Source organism: Eulemur rufifrons, chromosome 8, assembly GCF_041146395.1.
Source record: "Eulemur rufifrons isolate Redbay chromosome 8, OSU_ERuf_1, whole genome shotgun sequence".
NCBI classification, from domain to species: domain Eukaryota; kingdom Metazoa; phylum Chordata; class Mammalia; order Primates; family Lemuridae; genus Eulemur; species Eulemur rufifrons.
In genome coordinates this window covers 96,752,117-96,774,680 of record NC_090990.1, presented here as the reverse complement: position 1 = coordinate 96,774,680, position 22,564 = coordinate 96,752,117, and the positions used below count along the sequence as shown (strand labels likewise).

Sequence of the window (22,564 nt, the reverse complement as noted above, 5' to 3'; positions counted from 1 at the left end):
AAATGAAAGTAGCCTCTTTAACTCTGAAGCTCATACTCTCCAAACTAGGAACAGTACCTCTTAATGAGCCCCACTCCATCTCTCACCTAAGTAGAAGCTACTTAGACAACGTGGAGACTTTAGAGGAAGTCTTTAAATAGACTATTTTAGTCACAGTAAAATGACTGTCTTTGAAAAACAGTTCGATTGTAGTATCATTGTCCTAAGAAAAAAGAAATCAAAATATCCCCTGGACAAACTCTCAACAAAGCAGGAAAGTAGGCTCTGTCTCTATATCTTCCAGGATCTAGGGATTCAAATATCACCCTCTGATCACACCTCAAAAATTACATCTTTCTCAATTCCTCCTTCTCTTCCCCAACTTCATCAAACAACTTTCTGTGTTCTTTCCTGATTATGCTTTTTTCTTTGTGATTATGGAGAAGATTGAGACTGCTTAGACAAATCATACTAGCATAAGGTACTGGTTATCAAATAAAGCATCCTAGGTAGGTTGCCAATTGCCTTAACCCAGTGGAAATTCATATTTCTCCTATAAGTCTTTAGTAAGTAATAAAGATGGAAGAAGATATATTTATTGACCATATTTTTACATGCCAGGTGTTATGCAATGCATTTTACCTGTTTATTGTCTTATTAAGTCTCTAATAAAGCCATGATCTGGACATTATTATTGTCCCTATTTTACAGGTAAACCTCAATCGCATAAAGATTAAGAATATTTGGATTCAGATCTCTAAATACAAAATACTTGCATTTTTCAAAATAACTTGCTGCTCCCTTTAAGATGTGAACATAAAACATAGCATGCCCTGGGACAAGTCACTAATCTTTCTTTTCTGAAACTTTCTATTTATGACCCCAGTGAGCCCCATATTCTCTAATTCCATAGAGGCTGGAAGTTTTGGTTAGATCTCCCTGCCGAGTGACTTTGTGTTTAATGCAATAGTCTATGAGGAAGAGCACTGCATGACAGAATAGCGCTTCAGACGATTCAGCTGTGAAATGGGTTTAAACACATTGTCCTTGCCTACTTCAGAGTTTTGGCAAAGATAAAATATAATACTGCTTATAAAAAAATTTTGTAAATGGCAAACCACTATAGATATTTATGGAGTTACTTCTCCAGTATCATCATCAATATCAGATACAAGAAGAAGATAACCAACCCTGACCTACAGCTGAAAAACAGAAGCATTAGTCAAAGGGGTTCTAGAGAGGGGTCCTGATGAATATTTAAAAGAGAAAGTGCAATCATGTTGGTGGATTATAACATCAAAAATGGACAAAAGCTGGGAAATAAAATAGAATAAAATATATGGTCTAGATCTTTATGAGTGATGGTTTAACATTTGCCTTCTTGTGTTCTGAGCCAGATCAAGGCGCATTGGAGGAAAAGGAGTCCCTGAAAATATCTCCAGTTTAGTGGGTCAGTTAGTGGATCATCAGCAAATCAGATGAAAATTTGTAGATTTGTGGATTAATTCATCAGCAGGAAAGGATCAAAAGGATTGGTAGCTCAGGCGAACCCAAGAACGTCAGCAATTGCTGGCCACACTCCTGAACGTGCACAAACAGTATATAAAAGTGGTTGAGATTTTGACTGTGGGATTAGAGTTTATATGTTTGAACCTCAAATTAGTCATTTACTACCTGGTACCCTAAGACAAGTTATTTAACTTCACTAATATCCAGTTTTCCTATCTATAAAATGTAGATTGTCATGGTACCTACTTTATAAGATTATTGTGAGAAATATATGAAATATCAAATCTATTTAGCATAGTACCTAGCATATATTAGGGAGTCAGTAATTAATTGCTGTTGTTTTATTCTGCTCTCTCCTGCATCTCACTTTTCTAAGTTGCAAACTAAATAGTTGTAGATTGATTAACAGGTCAAGAAAGCCCTGTGACTGTGTCTAGATCTATGCCTCTCTCCCACCAGATTCCAGGGATATATATGGAGGTGGGATGGGGAGTGTAGTAAAGTAGTAAACATAAAATTGCTCAGTTTGGCACTATCCTGAATATTGTCTCCAGAGAATGAGGCAAACCCAAGCACAGCTGATGAGCTAACCAGATATGATGTAGAAAACATTTCCTTCTGCTTTTTGATTTCACGTCTATTTTTGAAGCCATAGAGCTCTCGAGCCCAGTCAGTTCCTGGAGGCAACGAGGGAGATGCCTACTCCCATGAAAGGCCCTGCCCTGCTGTGGATAGTTTTGCTGCTATTCAGTAAGTAGAGGTTCAGTTACCCCTGCTGGAGGGTCCAAAATGAATCTGAGGAGCACCTGGGATAAGAATGTTGACAGTTTTGGTGGTGACTTTTTCTAGGACATGTGCAAATCATGTGGCATTTCCCAGGCACTCTGTAGTGGAGACAAGCTGGAAAACAGAGGAAACTGGGCTGAGCAACACCTATGGGGAAGCCTGACTAAAAGCTTAGTTCCTTGCAGTCACTCTGGCATCTTCCAGAGTGCAAGATTCCTCCCAAGGCAGAGAAGATAGAGGAAGGGAAGAAGCTCCCTCTCCCCCTGGGTCAGATTCTTGAGAAGGTGGTTGGTCCTTAAAATTCTGTGGATGTAGATCTCATCCCCATACCCAGATCCCAGTTCCCTGAAATTCCAGAAGACTGGGCATAGACACTAACTTATCCTCTCTGGACTTTTGCAGCTCTGGATGGCATGTCAATGGGTGAGTCCTCTGTGTTTGTTCCCTCAGTGTTTCAGTGTGTCTTGGCATTGCTTCCTTCATCCCATCACTCCTGTTCTCTAATGACTATGAATCTACTCCTCCCTGGCCAACCTACTTCCTAGCCCTACCTTGTCTTGTCTTCCCTTTTTTCTCCAATTCAAAAGTTTCTCACATGTATCACTTCTGCAAGTTAGCCCCTCCTCTGTGTAAGTCCACATTCATGTCTGTTGCACATATACATGTCTCAGCCTCTCTCCTAGACACATTCACCTAATCTCATTAAATTCTTGCATTAGTATTATTATTATTATTACTATTTTACAATTGAGGGTGCTGAAACTCAGATTAGTGGTTTGCTGGATATTACACAGCTAACAAGGGACTGGATTCCAACACAAGTCCCTTGGATTCGAGTCCAGTTCTCTTTTGACTATACCAAAAGTCAGTCTTTTGTCATCACCATCTAAACACTTCTTTGGTCTCTGTTCAAATTTGTACCACATTCTTTTGTTCCTGGAAGTCATTCAAGAATAACTCTCTTGGTGGTTCTGACTACCTTCCAGAATTGATATATATTTTGCACTCCATGTACACTCACAATTAAATAGTCCTAAATATTTAGAGCTTGGAAAGACCTCATATTTCATCTAGTTCAATACCTTTATCCATCTATAATTCACTCATTCAGTTACTCAACAAATATTTAATGAACACTTACTACATACCAGCCATTGTTATGAGCAATTGTTGAGCATGACAGACATTGTCACTGCCTGAAAAGAGACTGCAGTCCTCATTTACAGATACTGAAATTGAAGTTGAGAGAATTAGAGTGAGTTGTCCCAAATCATATAGTAAATTGATTTGTTTGTTTTTGTTTAAATCTCCTGCATTTGTGTCCTGTCTTTCTCCCTAGGTTGGGAGCTCCGTGGGGCCACAATGCTGCTTTGTCCATCCTTTAATCCTTCCCGTAGGAATCAGGACAGGGTCTTATCACCAGTAATACAAGGATAGACTGACCATTGATTGTATAAAAATTGGTATGTTTGTACTTTTGAACCTGGACAGCTTTCAATAATATTTTTTCCTTCCACATCTCTTTCCATAATTTTATCTTCTAGAAATCATCCAGAAATCTTCATTGTCCATGAAGCCCCAGTGGAATAGAATATTTAAAGGAGAAAATGTGACTCTCTTATGTAGTAGTAACAATCCCTTTAATGTCAGCTTCACCAAGTGGACCCACAATGGTACAATTTCACCAGTGACAACTTCAAATTGGAACATTGTGAATGCCAGCTTTGAGGACAGTGGGGAATATACATGTCAGCACGGAAGATTTAGGCAGAGTAAAACTGTGAACCTGGAAGTCTTCAGTGGTAAGTTCCAGAGATATGGAAATACAGATCTCCCATGTGAGGAATGGCTCATCTGAAGGTGGGAAGAAAGCAGGTTATTCCAAGGCTTAGGCCACCAGGATGGGACTCAGGGCCTCTCATTCAAGACCTCTCCACCTCTCTTCTTGTACCCCATTCCTGCCTACATGTATGTCTTCTTTCAATATTATGGTCATCTCTCAATATTATTCTTCTATTCTATTTTTCTCTATCTTTTCTTCCTGTATACAGATGTATATTATGTGATCAAATGGCACGATAGATATGTGAACACTTCAAAGTACATCTGGAATAGGATCAAAAAGTTTGATTTAAAGATTTGGTATTCATAATTCATGTGCTATGACCTGAATATTAGACTGTACTCCTCATTTTGAAAGATATCTGTGTACATTCCTTGTGTCCTCTATTGTTACTTAAGAACAAATCTTATGTTTGTTTCACCTTTATCCCTCTCCTACAGCCAAAAATTAGCACAGCATGCTTAGGCATACTGTGGGTTAATCAGTAAACACTGAATAAACAAGCTAATGATTTCCAATAGTGACGAAGAGGTCACTGTTATACGTTATATTTTTCTCTTGAGTGAAAAGAGATGTTTCAACCATCCACGTGCAAATTCCAAATACAAACTAAAGCAATAGAGAATAGCTTCTTTATCCTCAAGGATTGGTTCTAAATAAAATATGCTTGCCATATAAGTTAGCCGTATTTCCATTCAAAATTCTCCTTTTGTGACTGCTTTTTAATTTTTACAATGGCATTAACCATAGAACCTGATTCTTGTCTTTTATGGATTCATTATTGACAAATATTTGCTGAGTACCTACCAATTCCTACTTATTGTGTGAGGCACTGGAAATATAATGTAGAATCAAACGGGGCTCCTGACCTCCTGGAGCATAGAGCTAAATGAGAAGAGGATATTAAATGAAGAATTACACAGCTAATTAAAATAATTAATTTAATTAACTTCAATTGGGAGACATGTCTTGAGGAAGTTTTTGAGCCAACTGTGATTGACAGTAGAACTAAGAAGGTCCTGTGAAGAGAGGGCAAAATAGACACTCTCTTGAGTAGAATATGTTTAGTTTCTCATTAGTGACTAGAACTAGCAAGAACAGATCTGAAAAGAATTCTGGGTTTCAGGTCTTCCATGTATGGGCTCAGCAGAAAGGTCCAAGAGACTTTATGGCTCCAGATGGACTTTTCAGGAGAAGTATTTATCAATATAGAAGACAGGCTCTAAGCATTATTTTGCATTTCGTTTTTATTGACCTTATGAGCCAAGAAGTGGGTTAATGATAATTCATGGTTTCTGACACATACTCTATGCATTACCCCTTTTATTTTAATTTTGTCTATCCATCCCCCACCCCCTGCCCCCATTGATTGTTAAATAACATAATGAATGCTTTTCAGACTGGCTGCTCCTTCAGACCTCTGGAGAGGCTATAGAGGGTAAGCCCCTCATCCTCAGGTGTCACGGTTGGAAGGATCGGAATGTCTACAAGGTGACCTACTACAAGAATGGCAAAGCTCTCAAGTACTGGTATGAGAACCACAACATCTCCATTCCAAGTGTCACCACTGAAGACAGTGGCACCTATCACTGCAACGGCATCCTTTGGAGACTTAATTATACCTCTGAGCCCCTCAATATTACAGTTATAAAAGGTGAGTTGGCAAATGAAAGAGGAAAAGTCCATATCAGGGGAAGGAAAAGAGGACATCTCAGCCTTAAGTGGCTGCAGCTTGTAGAATAGGGATATGTAATATGCTGGAAAGGCTACTAGATTTGGCAGAAAGAAGACCTGGGTTATAGTACCTATCTCAATCTCTGTCTTAGGGTCCTTATTTGTTTATTTGATGGTGATAGTAATACCTGCTCACACTATAAAATTTTTATCAAGATTAATGTGGTTATATTCGTGGGATGGCTTTGTGAACTGTTAAGCACTACTCAAGCATAACAGATTGTGATTATTATTTTAATCCCAAAGTCTTCTGTTGGTCCTGGGGAGAACACTTATATTTATCAAATTAAAAGAAAGTTTCAAAGTTGAAGGAACCAAGTATGTGAACAGCTGGAATGGTCCATTCCAGCTTAGGAGGGCTGGGAAAGGAAACCAAGTCAGTTAGCTGAGTGCCAGTGTATTGGGGGATGAGGAAATGGGATTGATCAGGAGAGGGCAGGCCTCTATGGCCTATTAAAAAACCTATTCTTTCCAAACTCCAGGTAAGAGAGGGAGACTTTGTAATATTTGCTTTGCAAGGAGAAAATCAGACCTTTTTCTTGGCTCACTTTGTTTATACTAATGTTTAAAAAAGCACGAGGCCAAAATTTAGAATTGAGCCCTAAATAGCAGTTTTCTGTTAATTAATTTGAGACCAAAATGCTACTTAATTTTCTTTAGACCTCTACTATCTTCATCTATAAAACAGAGAGTTTGGTCTAGACTCCATCAGAATCACTTGAGGAACTTAACAAACTATTGATGTCCATGTCTCATCTCTTGAAATTCTGATTTAATTGGTTTGGAGCATGGCCTGGTCATCAGTGTTTTTTAAAAGCTCTTTCAGGTAATGGCAATGTATAGCCCATGTGAGAACCACTGGTCTAGGTGATCTTAAGTGATTTCGAGTTGTAATATTCTGGTGCTTTATAATTCTAGAATACTCACAAAACCAGTACAGTATAAATAGAATAACAGAATCACAAAATAATAGAACTGAAAGGCAACTTAGCTAGTCTAATATCTTCATATCACCTAGTAGGCATGCAAGAAATGATGATTGATTGAGAAAGGCACTGGTGACCCCCTGGCCTCACTCTGTCTCCTTTCCGCACCCAAATCATATGTAGATGCTGATCTTGTTAGCTTTAAGAACGGGGTCATCTTCCCTATGACTTTCCCCCTTGGGCACACTGGCTAGAGTAACTGTTAGACAGGGGTTATGGGGGAATGCTCAGGACTTCCCAGGGCTCCAGGAGTTCCGACTGAGGAACTCAATCTGAGTGCTCCTGGTTGCCACATAACGCTACAAATGGAGGACACTTGGTCCTTCCCTTAGGGAGGATGAAGCTCTGAAAATCATTCTTCAATTACTAATATGAATTATGTTTCTTGTTGTATTTATGTTCCACTGTAGCTCCCCAAAGCGAGTACTACCAGCTGCAATATGTTATCCCATTTTTGGTGGTGATTCTGTTTGCCACGGACACATGGTTATTTATCTCAACCCAGCGGCAGTTCGCATTTCTCTTAAAGATTAAGAAGATTAAAGAAGAAAAGGCAAAAAATTTCTGAACCCACATTCTAAGCCCAGACCCCAAAAATGACTGATGTCATTACTCAAGAAACATTTGCAACATCAATTTTTTTTCCCAGCATCAGCAATTACTTCTCAATTGTCAAACACAGCTTACAACGTACATAGAAAATCCTGTGCTCAAGGATTTATAGAACTGCTTCAATAAACCAACCAAAACTGGTTAAATGGCATGTAATAGTGAGTGCTCAATAAACATTGGTTAAATAAATGAAAAATCAAATATATTCATTCAGTAGCTTTTGTAAAAGAGAGGTTCAATTTGAATAAAATTAGTATGAAACCATATAACAGGACGTGTCTGCAAATTCAAGGCTAGCTAGTTTGTTTGTTTTCTTCTAGAGGCATGAACATGAAGTTCTAGATTTAGAAATGTCTTCTCTTGATTATTGTAAGTATTATAGGAATGAGAAGATATGGTAGGGAACCAGTGAGGTTGATAATTTTTATACTCTCTCTTCACCTTACTACAAGCTTTTGGTTCTTTGCAGAATCAGAGGAAATCTTGAACCACAGGACTCTAAAAGTGAAGTCTATTCTAGAATTCCCCTATGATTGTTTCTTCCCTCTAATATCTCCCAAACTTACATCTTGGACTTATATCTTGTATCTCAATATAGCATTGAACTAAGCATTTTAGAGAAATTCCAAAAAATTATAATAATCAGATCCTTCATCTGTGAAAAGAGTCCAGGACAGAATAAGATCTCAGGCAAAAGAGCTAGACAATTTTGGTTTGTGTATTTTACCTTTCATTTTATATTTTCACCACATTTATGCTTCTATCATGGAGTAAATGGGATTAAGTTTCTCCTATTATAAAGCCATATATTAGAAAGAGACTCAACCATACAGAAAAACACGTAAACTCAACTCCTGACTCTCCCACTTCCAAAGTTTGTGATTTGGAAGAATCTTCCTAAACATCCATTGGCTTTAGTATTTCATTTGTAAAATAAGAATGATAGTACTCATCCTGTCTACCTCCCAAGGTTCTTGTAAGAACAAGTAAGAAGCTGTATTTAAAAGTTCTTTAACAATTGCAAAGATTTATAAAAATTTATAAATTTTTAGCACCAATATGAGACTCAGTCTTTGCTACTACTTCCCCCTATGCCTCTGCCAATGGAGATAGTTATACTGGGGGCTTAGATAAAGCACTAGGGAAGAGAGGGAACATATTACCAGTGCTGACCATGAGCTCGTGGCAGCCAATGAGAGATCAGAGTGCCCATGCTTTAGAAGAGTTAATAACCTGAGGAAGTATATCTGGGGAGACAATTTTTAGATATCCATGAGTCCTATTTTTTCCAAGGAATTTTTCTGGGCCACAAAGCAGAAAGAAATTACTGAAAGTTTCTTTTTATTTTATTGTTTTCTTTTCTTTTTGATTTTTAAAAATTTAAACAGGTATCTGGTATGATCCTTTTTCACATTCTCCTAAATTAAAGAAAAAATTATTTCAAGGAGATGAGAAATGGCCTCATTCCGAGTGACCAGTCTTGTCACTTACCTTCACGTAGTATATAAGTCTGATGAATGAAGAGATTTCTTCAGCAACAGCAGTCCAGGAAAAGTTTCCATAGGAGGCTCCCTGGTGTTGTTCCAGGACACTTCCTCTGCCATCTCCCCGCCACCTACTTCAGGTTACAGCCTTGGGACCAGTCTTGCCACCACATTCATTAATCACACTTTACTCCACAGTGTTCTATACAGTGTGTCAGCATCACAAGCATCAGGCTAGAGAGCAAGTTTCTCCCTTATTTTAGACAAGGGTCTGAGGCCAAATGACTCAGAATGAAGAATGGGTACTTGGCATGGGTAGAAAGTCCAGGCTTTATCAGCTTGAGACGCATTTTCTGAGAGATTTTCTAGTTTCTTGAGTACCACAATTCACTTTTACCTCCCCATTTATCCTCACTCCAAGCTTGAGGAAGCTATGGATAGAACACAGATCTGCTAACTAGATCACGTTGCTAACTAGCTGTGTGATTGAGCCAAGTTACTTGCCAGTCTCTGAGATTCTATTTCTCAGGTCCCTTGGAGCCCAGGCATTTTGTCATTTATTACCTTGTCATTCTGTTCCTATGTGGTGATTACCCAGGCACAAAGGCTCAGAATGCATTCCTCAAGAAGCTCCAGTATAACTGTTTCCTTCATTCTCCATGCATTGGTCTCTCCCTTCACTGTGCTCTTTCATCTTCCATGCATCTAAATTCCATTTTTTTTTTTTTAGACAGAGTCTCACTCTGTCACCCTGGCTAGAGTGCAGTGGCCTCAGCACAGCTCACTGCAATGTCAAACTCCTGGGCTCAAGTGATCCTCCTGCCTCAGCCTCCTGAGTAGCTGGGACTATAGTTGTGCAATACCACTCCCAGCTAGTTTTCTTCCCTTATTTTTTGTAGAGATGGAGCCTGCAACTCTTGCTCAGGTGGGTCTTGAACTCCTGGCCTCAAGTAATCCTCCCACCTCGGCCTCCCAGAGTGCTAGGATTACAGGTGTGAGCCACCACATCCGGCCCACATTTTCTTTTTGATAGTCATACATCCTCTGCTCCCAAAGGAATGGGGAACATGAAGTTGGAGCCTGAGTATTTTGTGGTTCCCCAAAATATTGTATTTATAAAGATGTCTTTATATATTAATATATATGAAATATTTTCTACTATGCCAAAGAGGGAATACATATATTATAAAGATGATTCATCCTAGATTCACCTATGGGGATGCCTCCATCACCTCTGATCTCTTACCAAATTGGTCTAGGCCAGCCCATAGAGCAGATTTTGCTCTAGGCAGACACAAATCATCATGAATTTGCAGTAGTTATGGGTCGGTTTTCTGAAAATCAAGTTAGTAGCTCCCTACTGACTTGACCAAGTCCCATGGCCACCTCTAAAGTGAAGACTCAGATAAATGATCCACCTTGTCAGTATGCTGGGGAATTGAGACTTGAAGAAAGGCTCTACTTTTTCCCTCTTCTCATTAAATGGGGAATGGTGACAACAGAGTGGTTCCTTGAACATAGATATGGAAGTTTTATGTTAAAGATGGCGGAGGCACCTCCAGCCTAGGTCCCTAGACAACCTCTGAGAGTGGAGCTGTCTTCTTGCCATAGATCATCCGATTAGCTCTGGACAGTCACTTACTGAGCCCAAGTCCCCATCTGGTGCTTTCACTTCCACAACATTCCCACCGCAAACATTTAACTCTATAAATGGACCCAGGAGGGCAATCAAATTCACTTGTATATTTCACTTATGGCACCAATTCTCTTTCCCTCCATGAAAATTGGAATGACATAGTCCCACTTTCAGTCTTTCCTGTTATTTTCAGTTTTTCAAATAACACTGACAGTGATCAGCAATCTCACTGCAAGGTAGTGGCATCAGGCTGCAGCAAAACTGAAGTTGCTCACAGAAAATTTTTTGAAGAGAAAAAAAATGACGTCTTGTGGATTCTGAGAGAAATTCAGATTTTAATTTTCTAACCAGTTTCCAAGAAGATAATAGTACACTTCTGCCAAGTAAATTGAGTCACAGTAAATACAGCTCAATAAATAGGATGAAACTAATTTTTAAAGTAAAATATAGGCCACTGATCTGCCTTTATTAGAATGTAACAAGGGTGAAAATTTGGGTTCTCTGCTATGTGAACTGCAGTTCTAGAAATGGGATCTTAAAATGTGGCAGGTTAGATTCCCCAGAAAACAGACTCTGAGACAGAGATTTGAACACAGTAAGTTTATTAAGGAGTGATCTCAACATCTACACCTGTGAGGGAGTGAAGGAAGTAGGATTAGGCAGAGAGAGAAGTCAAAATGTGATGTAGTCACAGCAAAAACTGTGACCATCTCACAAATGAGAGCTAGGAAGCTGGGAGAGGCCTTCATAATTATCTTAAACTGATGCAATAACCTGAAATAGACAAATCATTGGAGGCTTTGTATCCCTGGAAAGGGAATGTGACCTTTCCTTTGGAAGAAGCAGCTCTTTATAAGGACAATTCCTGAAGAGGGACTCAACTGAGAACTGTCAGCCTAAGGCACTCCCAGAAGCTTGGGGGAATGGATGTGGGGGTCCAGAAATGGTGCCATCCAGTGATGTGCCACAGACCCATAAAATACAACTTCACATAAAAGGCAGGGTGGTACTGACTACCAGACATTTACACAACAGCTTTTACCTAGAACTGCTAAGCACATTTTCTAAAAAATTTTTTTTTCCAACTTCACGGAAATGCACTGTCACTATCATTTCTAGAAATCTGGACACTAAACCAAAGATATCTTTTATCCCCAGACCTCACATGACAGTGTTTTTTGCAAAGCAAGACATGTTAACTTGACTTAAAGGATGTGTTCATTTCCACTGACTTGCCCCACCCTTCAGCCCCCAGCAGACTTCATGACACTCTCAGAAGTGATATCTTGCCTTTGAAGGATCACTCAGTTGGATTGGATGGATTCTGGATACTGCAGGAACTAAGTTTGAGACTCATGGCATGCTTGTTCCTCACTATTGAAGGCCAGAGTGGAGTGAAAGGATGAGAGAGAGGAGATCCTTCCTTGCTCCAGAGCATACACTTTTACCTTTTGTGATGCTCAGTCATGAAGTGCTGTTTTAAAGTCAGGTTTAAAGTTGGGAGTAAGTCCAACAGCCTTAGGAGCTCACTGGAAAATTTTTAAGTCACTCTTCAGACTTCTGTTCATTAAAAATTTTTTCAGAAATTGTAGTTAAAGTGCTTATGTTTATAACACTATTTCAGAGAGTTTTACGTCTACCCTGCAAAAGGAACTATACTTTTGCTTGGCCCCTTCCAACATCCATCCTCTTCATCTTGTGTTGAATATATGAAATGTTTTGAGCTTTTCATCATGATCTCTTTTTCAATCTGCGTTTTCTCATCTGGGCATTTCAGAGCTGTGGACAATGCACCTCTATGTTCTCTGTAGCTGATGCTTTTTTGCTTTCCCACCTTTGCATTTCTTATTCCCAACTCAGGTGGGGCAGTTCCATCTACTTGCAACGTGTTCCACCAGCCTTTTAAAGATCCCCCAAGCTGTGATGGGATATTAACAAGCAGAAAAGACATATTACAAGAAAGCCTTCAGTGCCCACAGAAATGTATATGCATGTGTGTCTCCTCACTAACTTGTAAAAAGTTGAACAAATTACTCCAAAACCCTTAATAACAACGGAAAAGTTTTTCTGAGGTGGTTCCCAAACCCTTTGTTCATTAGCTTTTTAGAACCCTGCTGGACTTTGTGTCTCAATGGATTTGTATAACTCAAAATATTCTAAGAATGTGTGTACCTGTGTGCACCTGTGTGTGAGTGCACCGGGTATGCATAAGCCAGACATGCACATTTTTTCTCTACATTCTTAAGTATATGCCAAGTATACTTAAAAGTATTCCTCAAAAGGAAACCTCCAGTTTTATCACCCAATTTAATTTAGTATAGTGTTCTTGATCCCACATTTAAAGGCATTATTGGAATGGCATTAAAAAGTAATACATATTTATAAACTCAAAGAAAAAACCTTCACAACCTCTCTTCATTAAAAGGAGAGGGGCTTTTGCCCCATGGCTCTGTGCAAAGCGTCCTTGACCTCCTTGTTCCTCAGGCTGTACACGACAGGGTTCAGCAGAGGAGTGATGATGGTGTAGGTCACTGAGATGAGTCTGTCCTGCTCCAGGGAAGCCTGGGACTTGGGCTTAAGGTAGATGATGGAGGCACAGCCATAGTGGATGATGACCACTGTGAGATGGGATGCACAGGTGGCAAAGGCCTTCTTACGACCTTCAGTTGAAGCAATCTTAAGGATGGTGGAGATAATGAGGACATAGGAGATAAAGACCAGACCCATTGGTAGGACAAGGACACAGACACTGACAACAAAGTTGATGATCTCATTGACAGTGGTGTCTGTGCAGGCCAGTTTCAGCAGGGGTCTCACGTCACAGAAGAAGTGGGAGACAACAAAGCCATCACAAAATGGAAGGCCAAACACAGATGTTACTTGGACAATGGCCATGCCCAGGCCAATTCCCAGTGACCCAGATGCCAGCTGGACATAGGTCTTCTTACCCATGATGACTGAATACCATAGGGGGCTGCAGATGGCCACATAGCGATCATATCCCATGACCGTGAGCAGGAAGCAGTTGTTGATGCCAAAGGTGAGATAGAAGAAGAGCTGAGTGGCACAGCTGTGGGTGGCAATGGGCTGGTGAGGATTCAGGAGGCCAGAAAGCATACGAGGAATGATGGCCACAGTGTAGCAGGTCTCAGAGATGGATAAGATGCTCAGGAAGAAGTACATGGGGGTGTGGAGGTGACGGTCCAGGTGAATAATAGTAACAATAATCACATTTCCAGAGAAAGTTAGCAGGTACAAAGTTAGAAAGATAACAAAGAAGACAAGTCTTTGGTGCCACTCAAAGCCAGAGAAACCTTCAAAGAGGAACTCAGTCACAAAAGTGGAATTTGGCTTTGGCATTGAGGTAAGTCTAGGTTTGAAAGAGCTGGGCAAAGGAAAGAAAGATATGATGAGTCAACCATGAAACAAAGTAGGCTGGACCAAGGCCTTCAGTACAGAGTGTGTCCATCATCTGAGGAAGGCCCAGACCCCAGGGGTCACCAGTGTTCATCTCTTGGACAATTGATCAGAATACCTCTTCTTTGGTTTTATAGAAGGTTACTTTAGGATACTGGGATTGAGAACAGAAGGAGATGAGAGGGAAAGTAGAAACATATTAAAAGGGATTTGTAGGTAAACTACCTGATTTTAATTTTTTGATTATATACACGGAAGTGTGATTGCTGGACCATATGCCAGTTCTATTTTTAACTTTTTGAGAAAACTTTTGTTAGCTTTTAATAACAGTTTTCTTTTGATACTAGCCATTCTAACGTTGTGAGGTGATGTCTCATTGTGGTTATGATTTGTGTTTCCCTGATAATTAATGATGTTGTGCATCTGTTCATGTACATGAATGAAATCAGAATCTCAAAGACATATTTGCACTTCCATGTTCATTGCAGCACGATTCACAATAGCCAAGTTATGAAAATAACCGATACCCATTGAAAGATGAATGGATAAAGATGTGATATATACGTAGAATGGAATAAAATTCAGCCTTAAAAAAGAAGGAAATCCTGCCATTTGCAGCAATGCAGATGAACACGAAGGATGTTATGCTAAGTGAAATAATCCAGTCATAGAAGGACAAATACTGTATGATTTTCACTTAGATGAGATAACTAAAATAGTCAAATTCACAGAAGCAGAAAATAGAATAGTGGTTACCAGGGACAAGGGAGGGGAAAATGGAGAGTTGTTGTGCAACTTGTATAAAGTTTCAATTATGCTAGATGAATGAGTTCTAGAGATCTGCTGTACAGCATGATGCCTATAGTCAATGTTACTGTATTATGCACTTAAGCACTTGTTAATTTTTAACAGGGTAGATCTCATGTTAAGTGTCTTACCACAAAACAAAATAAAACAAAACAAAACAAAACAAAACACAAAGGGACACATGGAAACTTATAAAGGTGATAGATATGTCTATTACCTTAATTGTGGTGATGGTTTCATTAATTAAGATGATGATGTATGCATATGGCCAAACTCATCAAAATGTATATATTATATGTATGCAGTGGATTGCATATCAATTCTATTTCAATAAAGCTGTTTAAAGAAAGAAAGAAACAACTACCTGGCCATTGAAGAGATGGGTCTAGTTCAGGGAAGAAGCAGGTGATACGTGGAGTGTGCCCAGCTCTATAGTTCCTCCTCAACACATTCTTGGATTAGTCCCTAAGGATCCATTGAGGAACAGTAACCTAATGAAAGACAAAAGATCTGAGACTGATATCCTTTCAAAACTGTCAGCAGCATTCAATACCAAATACCCTGTGAGTGTCCTTAGAATGAGTTCTCCTCCCCAGAACACTAGGTCCTAGTCTTTACTTCTCTAAGCCCTGTACCCCTGTGAGCATGAAAGACTAGAAAAGAGAGCACTTCTACTGTCTATTCTTCCCAGAGTTTCTGCAACATATATCCTCTAAGATCATGAAAATGGATTTGATAAAGCACTACAGTAGTTAGCTTATCTCTTTGAATCTTAGCCAAAGGCAGGAAAGATGACAAAATGAATCTGAAGCTGTCTGTTCAAACAGGGAATAGATTTTCCTAGTGTGAAAGCAAAGATAAAATTCATTTAAACAGAGAAGGACCAAACATCCTATTTTTTACCTCCATCATGCATATTCCAAGCTGTGTTGAAGATAGAAATGAGCTGGCCCACCTTTTTTGTCTTATGCCAAGTGAGCCCAGCATGGGAGATCATACTGGGGCAGATTTAACCTTGCCCCTTAAGCCCATGTCTACCCCTGATAATAGCCATCACGTTTAACCATAACCTACATTCAGAAAACTAAGAGCCATGCTAATTATCTCCCTTTCCTTTTCTATCCAAAGACAATGCCTCCCAAAATTCTATCTTCTCTGTCCCTACTCTCCATGCTTTCTACCAACGCCCAACTTCTGACCACCATCACCATCCTCTATGATCACTGCAGTGGCCTCCTAAATAATCTCCCACATTTTGAATGACTTCAGTCTAAGGCTTCCTCCTGGATGTTGTCATTATATTCTTTCTAAAATACTGCTCATGAGGAGCTCTCCTGTGTAAATTCCATCAGTTCTTCCTCAGAATTTTAAGCATAATATTCAAACTCATTTGTAAATTGACTATGGTAACATTCCATAGAGTTGCCATGAGAATTAAATAGATTAATGTACTTGAACAGTTCAATCTAGCACTTGGCTCATAGGAAATAATAAAGAATAATTTTATTGACAGTTATTCCTTTTTATTTTTCACAAATGAGCCAGTTTAAATTTCTAAGAGGAGAAGGGTAGGGATGGAGGTGCTTCAGTTTAACATTCCCAGATTTGTAAACAAGGGTGTGATTATCCCAGCTTTGACTTTATATGTTATTATTTCCCTTCCAATTGCTTACATGGACTTTTTACTCTCTTTAAAATTATTTCTTGAAGTGTATTGACCACATCCATACACTGCTGCATGTCATGTGTTACCCTAACACAGGTGTGGATTAGATAGAATATGATTTTCAGTTTTTTTTTTCTAATCCCCTTACTGAAGATGCATAAGATTTTACTTCCCCATTGGGTCATAGTAGCTCATCCAACTAATATATCTAGGAACAATCTGCAATGACATCTAGATCCCTTGTCTGGGCTATAATTGATAGTTTGAGACCCATCACTATAAAATCATAGTTTCCATTACATAATTACTTGCATATATTAAAATTCATCTATATTATTCTTATAACTTAATTTAGCTTTATTAACCAGAAGACCTTACTCATTCCTGTGGCCTAGAATATTTGCTTCCTTCCTCCTCCAAACCATTAATCAACTCTAAATTGCTAATGCCCAAAAAACTCTATCACAACACCATTTTACAGGAGATTCTAACAGAATAATCTACTGAGTGGGATGGGGAAATTTAAAACATAGGCAAGAGGAGGATTACTTCTCCAGGGGTCTAGAAAATGTAGGTGAGATGGGAAAGCTGAGAAATAAAACAGTAGAGAGGATACAGATGGGCAGAAACCTCAAAATTCAGATAATGTTTTTGACCTTGGAGATTCTATTGCCTTTCCTTTTTTTCAGAAAAATGACAAAATAAGTGAAACAAGGTTTGTCTCCGACCCAATCCTAGATTAGTATACTGTTTACATTTTTTCCCCTATAGAAGAAAACTTATTTATCTTGTTGTCTCCTGAATTTTTAAAAATGTCTCGTACATTTTCATTCTATGCTTGCATCAAATATCACATGTACCCCATAAATATGTACAAATATTATGCATCAATTTAAAAAAAGAAATAAGCTGAGCACAGAAAGACAAATATCATATGTTCTCACTCATATGTAGTAGCTAAAAGAGTTAATGTCATGAGGTAGAGAGTAGAATAATGGTTACCAGAGGCTGGGAAGTAGGTGATGAATGAAGAGAAGCAGGTTAATAGGTACAAATATCCAGTTAGATAGAAGGAGTAAATTCTAGTGTTCAATAGCACAGTCGGGTGACTATAGTTAATAATAATTTATTGTATTTCAAAATAGCTAGAAAAGAAGTTTTGAAATGTTTTCAACACAAAGAAATGATAAACATTTGAGGAGATGGATATCCTCATTACCCTGATTTGATCATTACACATTGTACACATGCATCAAAAATCGCATGCACCCCATAAGTATGTACAATTTTTATGTATCAGTAAAGCAGCTTTTGAAATCTCAAAAAGAAAAAATACCCCATGGATTTTGTTTTGCTTAACCAGTAGTTCCATGTATTGGGTAATCACAATGTATAAGTATTGTGTCAACTCTAGGGAGACAAATATGACCAAGATGGTCTTTGCTCTCATGGAGCTTAGATTCTTCAGCAGCCTTTGGTATAGGACCTAATTATAGGCCTTTCAAGTATTGTATGTCTCTCTTTTCTAGCCTATTCATCCACATTTCCAAAATCCTAGAAATCACATCCTTCTTTATGAGAGTCCATGTCCCCACTACATCTACAGACTATCACTGGCTATGTGATAACAATATATTCTATAATAAGCATTCCCATCCCAACATGTACTGAAGTGAAACTCACCAAGTAGCCCATTTTTTGAGTGTTGTAGAGAGATGTGCTCATGCCTGAATCACATTCACCACTCTGGAAATTTGACTGGCTGCAACAGTAGAGTATGGATTTCTACTAATAGTTATAAAATGTTTTCCAAATTTTTCATCAATGCCTTTCCTAAAATCATTTAAAACACATCAGTTATTTAACTTTAGATAACTTTATAGAACTATGCTATTTTACTGAATTGTCTATGAATTTCCTTATCAGAGGGTCACTAATGTCATATTGAGTAGAACTATGGTTTAATAGGAATTCTCCTTTCACTGACAAATCTTTAGACACCACCTAGAATGCAATACCTAAAAGAAACTATTTAGAAGAGAAGGAAACAATGTCTTTCTCAGTCTCCCTGTGTCTGATACCAGAAGTGGAAAACAGAAAAAGTCATATCAGGTTTCCCTAGATTCTCATAGCCCTACCCACTGGAAGAAGATCGTCTTTGGGTCACAAAGCAGTAACTCTGCCTTGCGTGTTCTTAATGAGGGACCAAATTAGCTGTCCCAAATGTTGGGTATTTTCCTTCCCAAAATAGTACTTACTACTCCCAAGTGATCAATGGCAGAAGACACAATCCAAACAGAAGAGTGCCTGGAGACCTCATTAGGTAACTCATTTCCTAATTCTGAGAATAACACCTTGGAGAGCAAAGTTGGCTTGGCTGTTAGGAACAATCTCTGGGGTGAAAAGACTGATTTATTTCCCTTGTTAGGGTGGGCATAGTCCTGCTAAGATCCATGTTAAATTTTCTGTCCATTTCTCTGATGCCAAGGGAGGGGAGCTTAAGGCACCTTATGGAACGACTCTTCGTATTTGAGAGAGTAGAAGCAACAATTGTCAAGTAGGGTTTACACACGGATCCCTGCTGCCAGGTACAGAGAGGGCTGACCTTCAGGTACTCTGACACTTGAAGCCAGTTTAAAGTCTCTAGGTAAAGTCATCAATCCTGCCCCTAAATTCTATTGTATGAGCTTTTAATACTTTTACACTGATCTTTCTCATCTCTGCAATGCTTGTCACAGACCCTATGTACATTTTGGAGCCCTTGGCTCACCTTGGCCCACGGCTTCAGCCTTGCCAGTTCATCTTCCACATAATAAATCCATCTCATTATCCATAGCCCAAATCAATGTTAATGAGTGTCTGCAGTCTTAAAATATGTAAAAGTTGCCACTCAATTGTCACCTTTTTAAAATTTCAAAATATTAAGGGGGTACAAATATTTTTGTCACATGGATACACTGTATAATGCTTAAGTTGGGGCTTTAGGTGTGTCCATTACTAGTGTTCATTGCACCTGTTGGGTAAGTTTTTACCACTCATCACCTCCCTCTTCTTGTTTTCCAGTGTCCTTCACATCTCTTTGTTCCTGTGTGTGCCCATCATTTAGCTCTCAATTATTGCAGAGTACATGTGGTGTTTGTTTTTCCATTCCTGAGATACTTTGCTTAGGACAATGGTCTCCAGATCCACCCAAGTTGCTGCAAAAGACATTATTTCATTCCATTTTATGGCAGAGTAGTAGTACTTTGTGTTATATATACATACCACATTTTCTTAATCCACTCATGAATTAATGGGAACTTAGGTTGATTCCATATCTTTGTGATTGTGAGTTGTGCTGTGACAAACATTCAAGTGCAGGTGTCTTTTTGATAAAATGACTTCTTTTTCTTTGGAAAGGTACTCAGTAGTGGGATTGTTGAGTCGAATGGTATGTCTACATTTATTTCTTTGAGGAATCTCCATATTGTTTTTCACAGACGTTGTACTAATTTGCAATCTTACCAACAGTGTATAAGCATTCCTTTCTCTCTGCATCTATGCCAGATCTATTGTTTTTTGACATTTTATTAATGGTCAGTCCGACAGGGGTAAGGTGGTATCCCATTGTGGTTTTAATTTGCATTTCCCTGATGATTAGTGATGCTGAGCATTTTTCATATGTTTGTTGGCCAATTGTCTATCTTCTTTTGAAAAATTTCTGTTCATGCCTTTTGCCCACATTTTAATGGGATTGTGGGTTTTCTTCTTGCTGATTTGATTGAGTTCTTCATAGATTCTGGATATTAGCCCTTTATCAGATGTATAGTTTGTGAATACTTTCTCCCATTCTATGGGTTGTCTATTCACTCTGTTGATTATTTCCTTTGCTGTGCAGAAACTTTTTTAACTTAATTAAGTCCCATTTATTTATTTTTGTTGCTGCTGTGATTGCCTTTGTGGTCATCTTCATAAATTCTTTGCCTAGGCCAATGTCTAAAAGAGTTTTTCCTATGCTTTCTTCTAGAATTTTTATGGTTTCATGCCTTACATGTAAGTCTTTTATCCATCTTGAATTACTTTTTGTATATGGCAAGAGATAGGGGTCCTATTTTCAATTGTAACATATTTTTAACTCCATCATTTCTTTATATTGACTTTATGTTGCCAACTCAATTGTAACACCTTTAGAGACTCCCTCTCCTTCATTTTTGCTCTTTCAGTGTACCTATAGTTACTACTTCTACAAAAAATAATTGATAACACTTCATATATGTTCTTATATGCTAGTTACTAAACTATGCAATGTATACATATTAACTCATTTAACCCTAATAGTAATCCCATAAGATAGCATTATTATACTCTCTTTTCAGAAGAGAAAACAGAAACAGAGATGTTATATATCTTTCCCAAAGACACTGAGCTGATAAATGTGAAACCAGGGCTTAAATACAGGAAATCCAGCCTCATAGGTTGTTCTGGGTAGGTAAGATCAAATTTAACTTGAAATTCTGTTCAGTGGTAGTTCTGGTAGTGGTAGCAATCTAAGGAGGCACCTTGATAATATTGAAGAAAAACATTAGACTAGCGATTTGGTTTACCCAGGTTTTAGTTCCACATTTGCCACTAACTTGATGAGTGTTTACATTGACACTTATCTGGGCCTCTGTTTATTCATCTGTGATTGACGATATGATAATGTGCTGGTGTTGGTGATGATGATGATAATCTACCAGATTTTGCCTTTTACTCTGCATCCTTCATATTCTTTTATGTCATCTCACCATAACACAATAAAGTAGATATGTATGTAAAAACTATTATCCCTATTTTGTAAATGAAGAAACTGAGGCCACGTGAGAGAACTGCTCAGCCTCCATAACTGTGTGAGCCAATTTCTGCAATAAATCTCATTTATCCTATTGGTTCCACTTCTCTAGAAATCTGACCAATACAGACAGAATTTCTGATTTTCTTCATTCTCTCCTGTGGATATAAGTTACTGAGAGCTGTGGTTTCCTTTAAGCCTGAAGAATTCCTCTAGTATTCCTTGGAGGGTAGATATGTTAACAACAAATTCAATATTTGTTTATCTGGGTACAACTCTATTTTGCCTTCATTTTTGAGGGATATTGTTCCTAGGGGTAGAATTCATTATTAAAAAGTTTTTTTCCCTTCAACAATATGGAGGCCATTTCCCTATCTTTTGCCCTATATTTTTTTTGTTGTTGTTAAGAAGTTAGCTGTTAATTATATTGTTTTTTTCCCTGTACATGATGAGTCACTTTGTCTGGTTGTTTCCAAGATTTTCTCTTTGTATTTAGCTTTCAGCAGTTTGATGTGTCTATATATGGCTCTCTTCACATCAGGATTTGTTGAGCTTCTTGAATCTATTATGTTAACGTTTTTCATCAAATTTAGGAAGTTTTCAGCCATAATTTGTTCAAATACTTTTCTACCCATTTATTTATCTTATTCTTTATTTCTCCCACTACATCTCTGTTGGAATGTTTTACTTTGTTCTACAAGTCTCTGAGACCCTTCATTTCTCTTTATTCTTTTCTTTCTTTGTTCTTTGGACTGAATAATTTCTATTGATTGATTTTCCAGTTCACCATTCTTTCCTCTGCCATCTCAAATCTGCTATTTATACCATCTAGTGAAATTTTAATTTTGATTACTATAGTTTTTAACTCTAGAATTTGCATTTTTATAGCTTCTATTCCTTTTTGGAAAGTTCCATGTTTTGGATCCGTGCCATTATATTTTTTTTTCTTTCTTTTTTTCTTATTTCATCTTATTATGGGGGATACACAATTTCAGGTTAAATACGTTGCCCATGTACCCCCTGTCCCCCCAAGTCAAAGCTCCAGGCATGTCCGTTCCCCAAACAGTGCGGGTTGCACCCATAATGTAGGTATATATCCCTCCCCTCCCCATCCCACCCCCGTCAGCACCTTCAAGTCTGACCATTCCCCAAACGGTGCGCAATGCACTGATTATGTAGGCATGCACCCATCCCTTCCCACCACCCCCCACCTCAGTCTGATATCCAATTGGTATCATTCCCAGATGTGTATTTAGGTGATGTTCAGGGAAACCAATTTTCTGGTGAGTACATGT

General features: G+C 38.4%; 2 protein-coding genes across 2 annotated transcripts; one reads left to right on the top strand and one right to left on the bottom strand.

Annotated features, from left to right (window-relative positions):
- Positions 1-3,844: 3,844 nt before the first annotated feature.
- On the top strand, positions 3,845-7,405 carry FCER1A (Fc epsilon receptor Ia). The gene is made up of 3 exons (XM_069478518.1): positions 3,845-4,076; positions 5,517-5,771; positions 7,248-7,405. Exons 1-3 carry the CDS (start codon positions 3,845-3,847, stop codon positions 7,403-7,405), a joined length of 645 nt encoding a protein of 214 aa, XP_069334619.1.
- A 5,437-nt stretch (positions 7,406-12,842) lies between these two features.
- On the bottom strand, positions 12,843-14,029 carry LOC138389863 (olfactory receptor 10J3-like). Its single transcript, XM_069478517.1, has one exon. It carries the CDS (start codon positions 13,927-13,929, stop codon positions 12,988-12,990), a length of 942 nt encoding a protein of 313 aa, XP_069334618.1. The 5' UTR covers positions 13,930-14,029; the 3' UTR covers positions 12,843-12,987.
- Between the last annotated feature and the right edge of the window lie 8,535 nt (positions 14,030-22,564).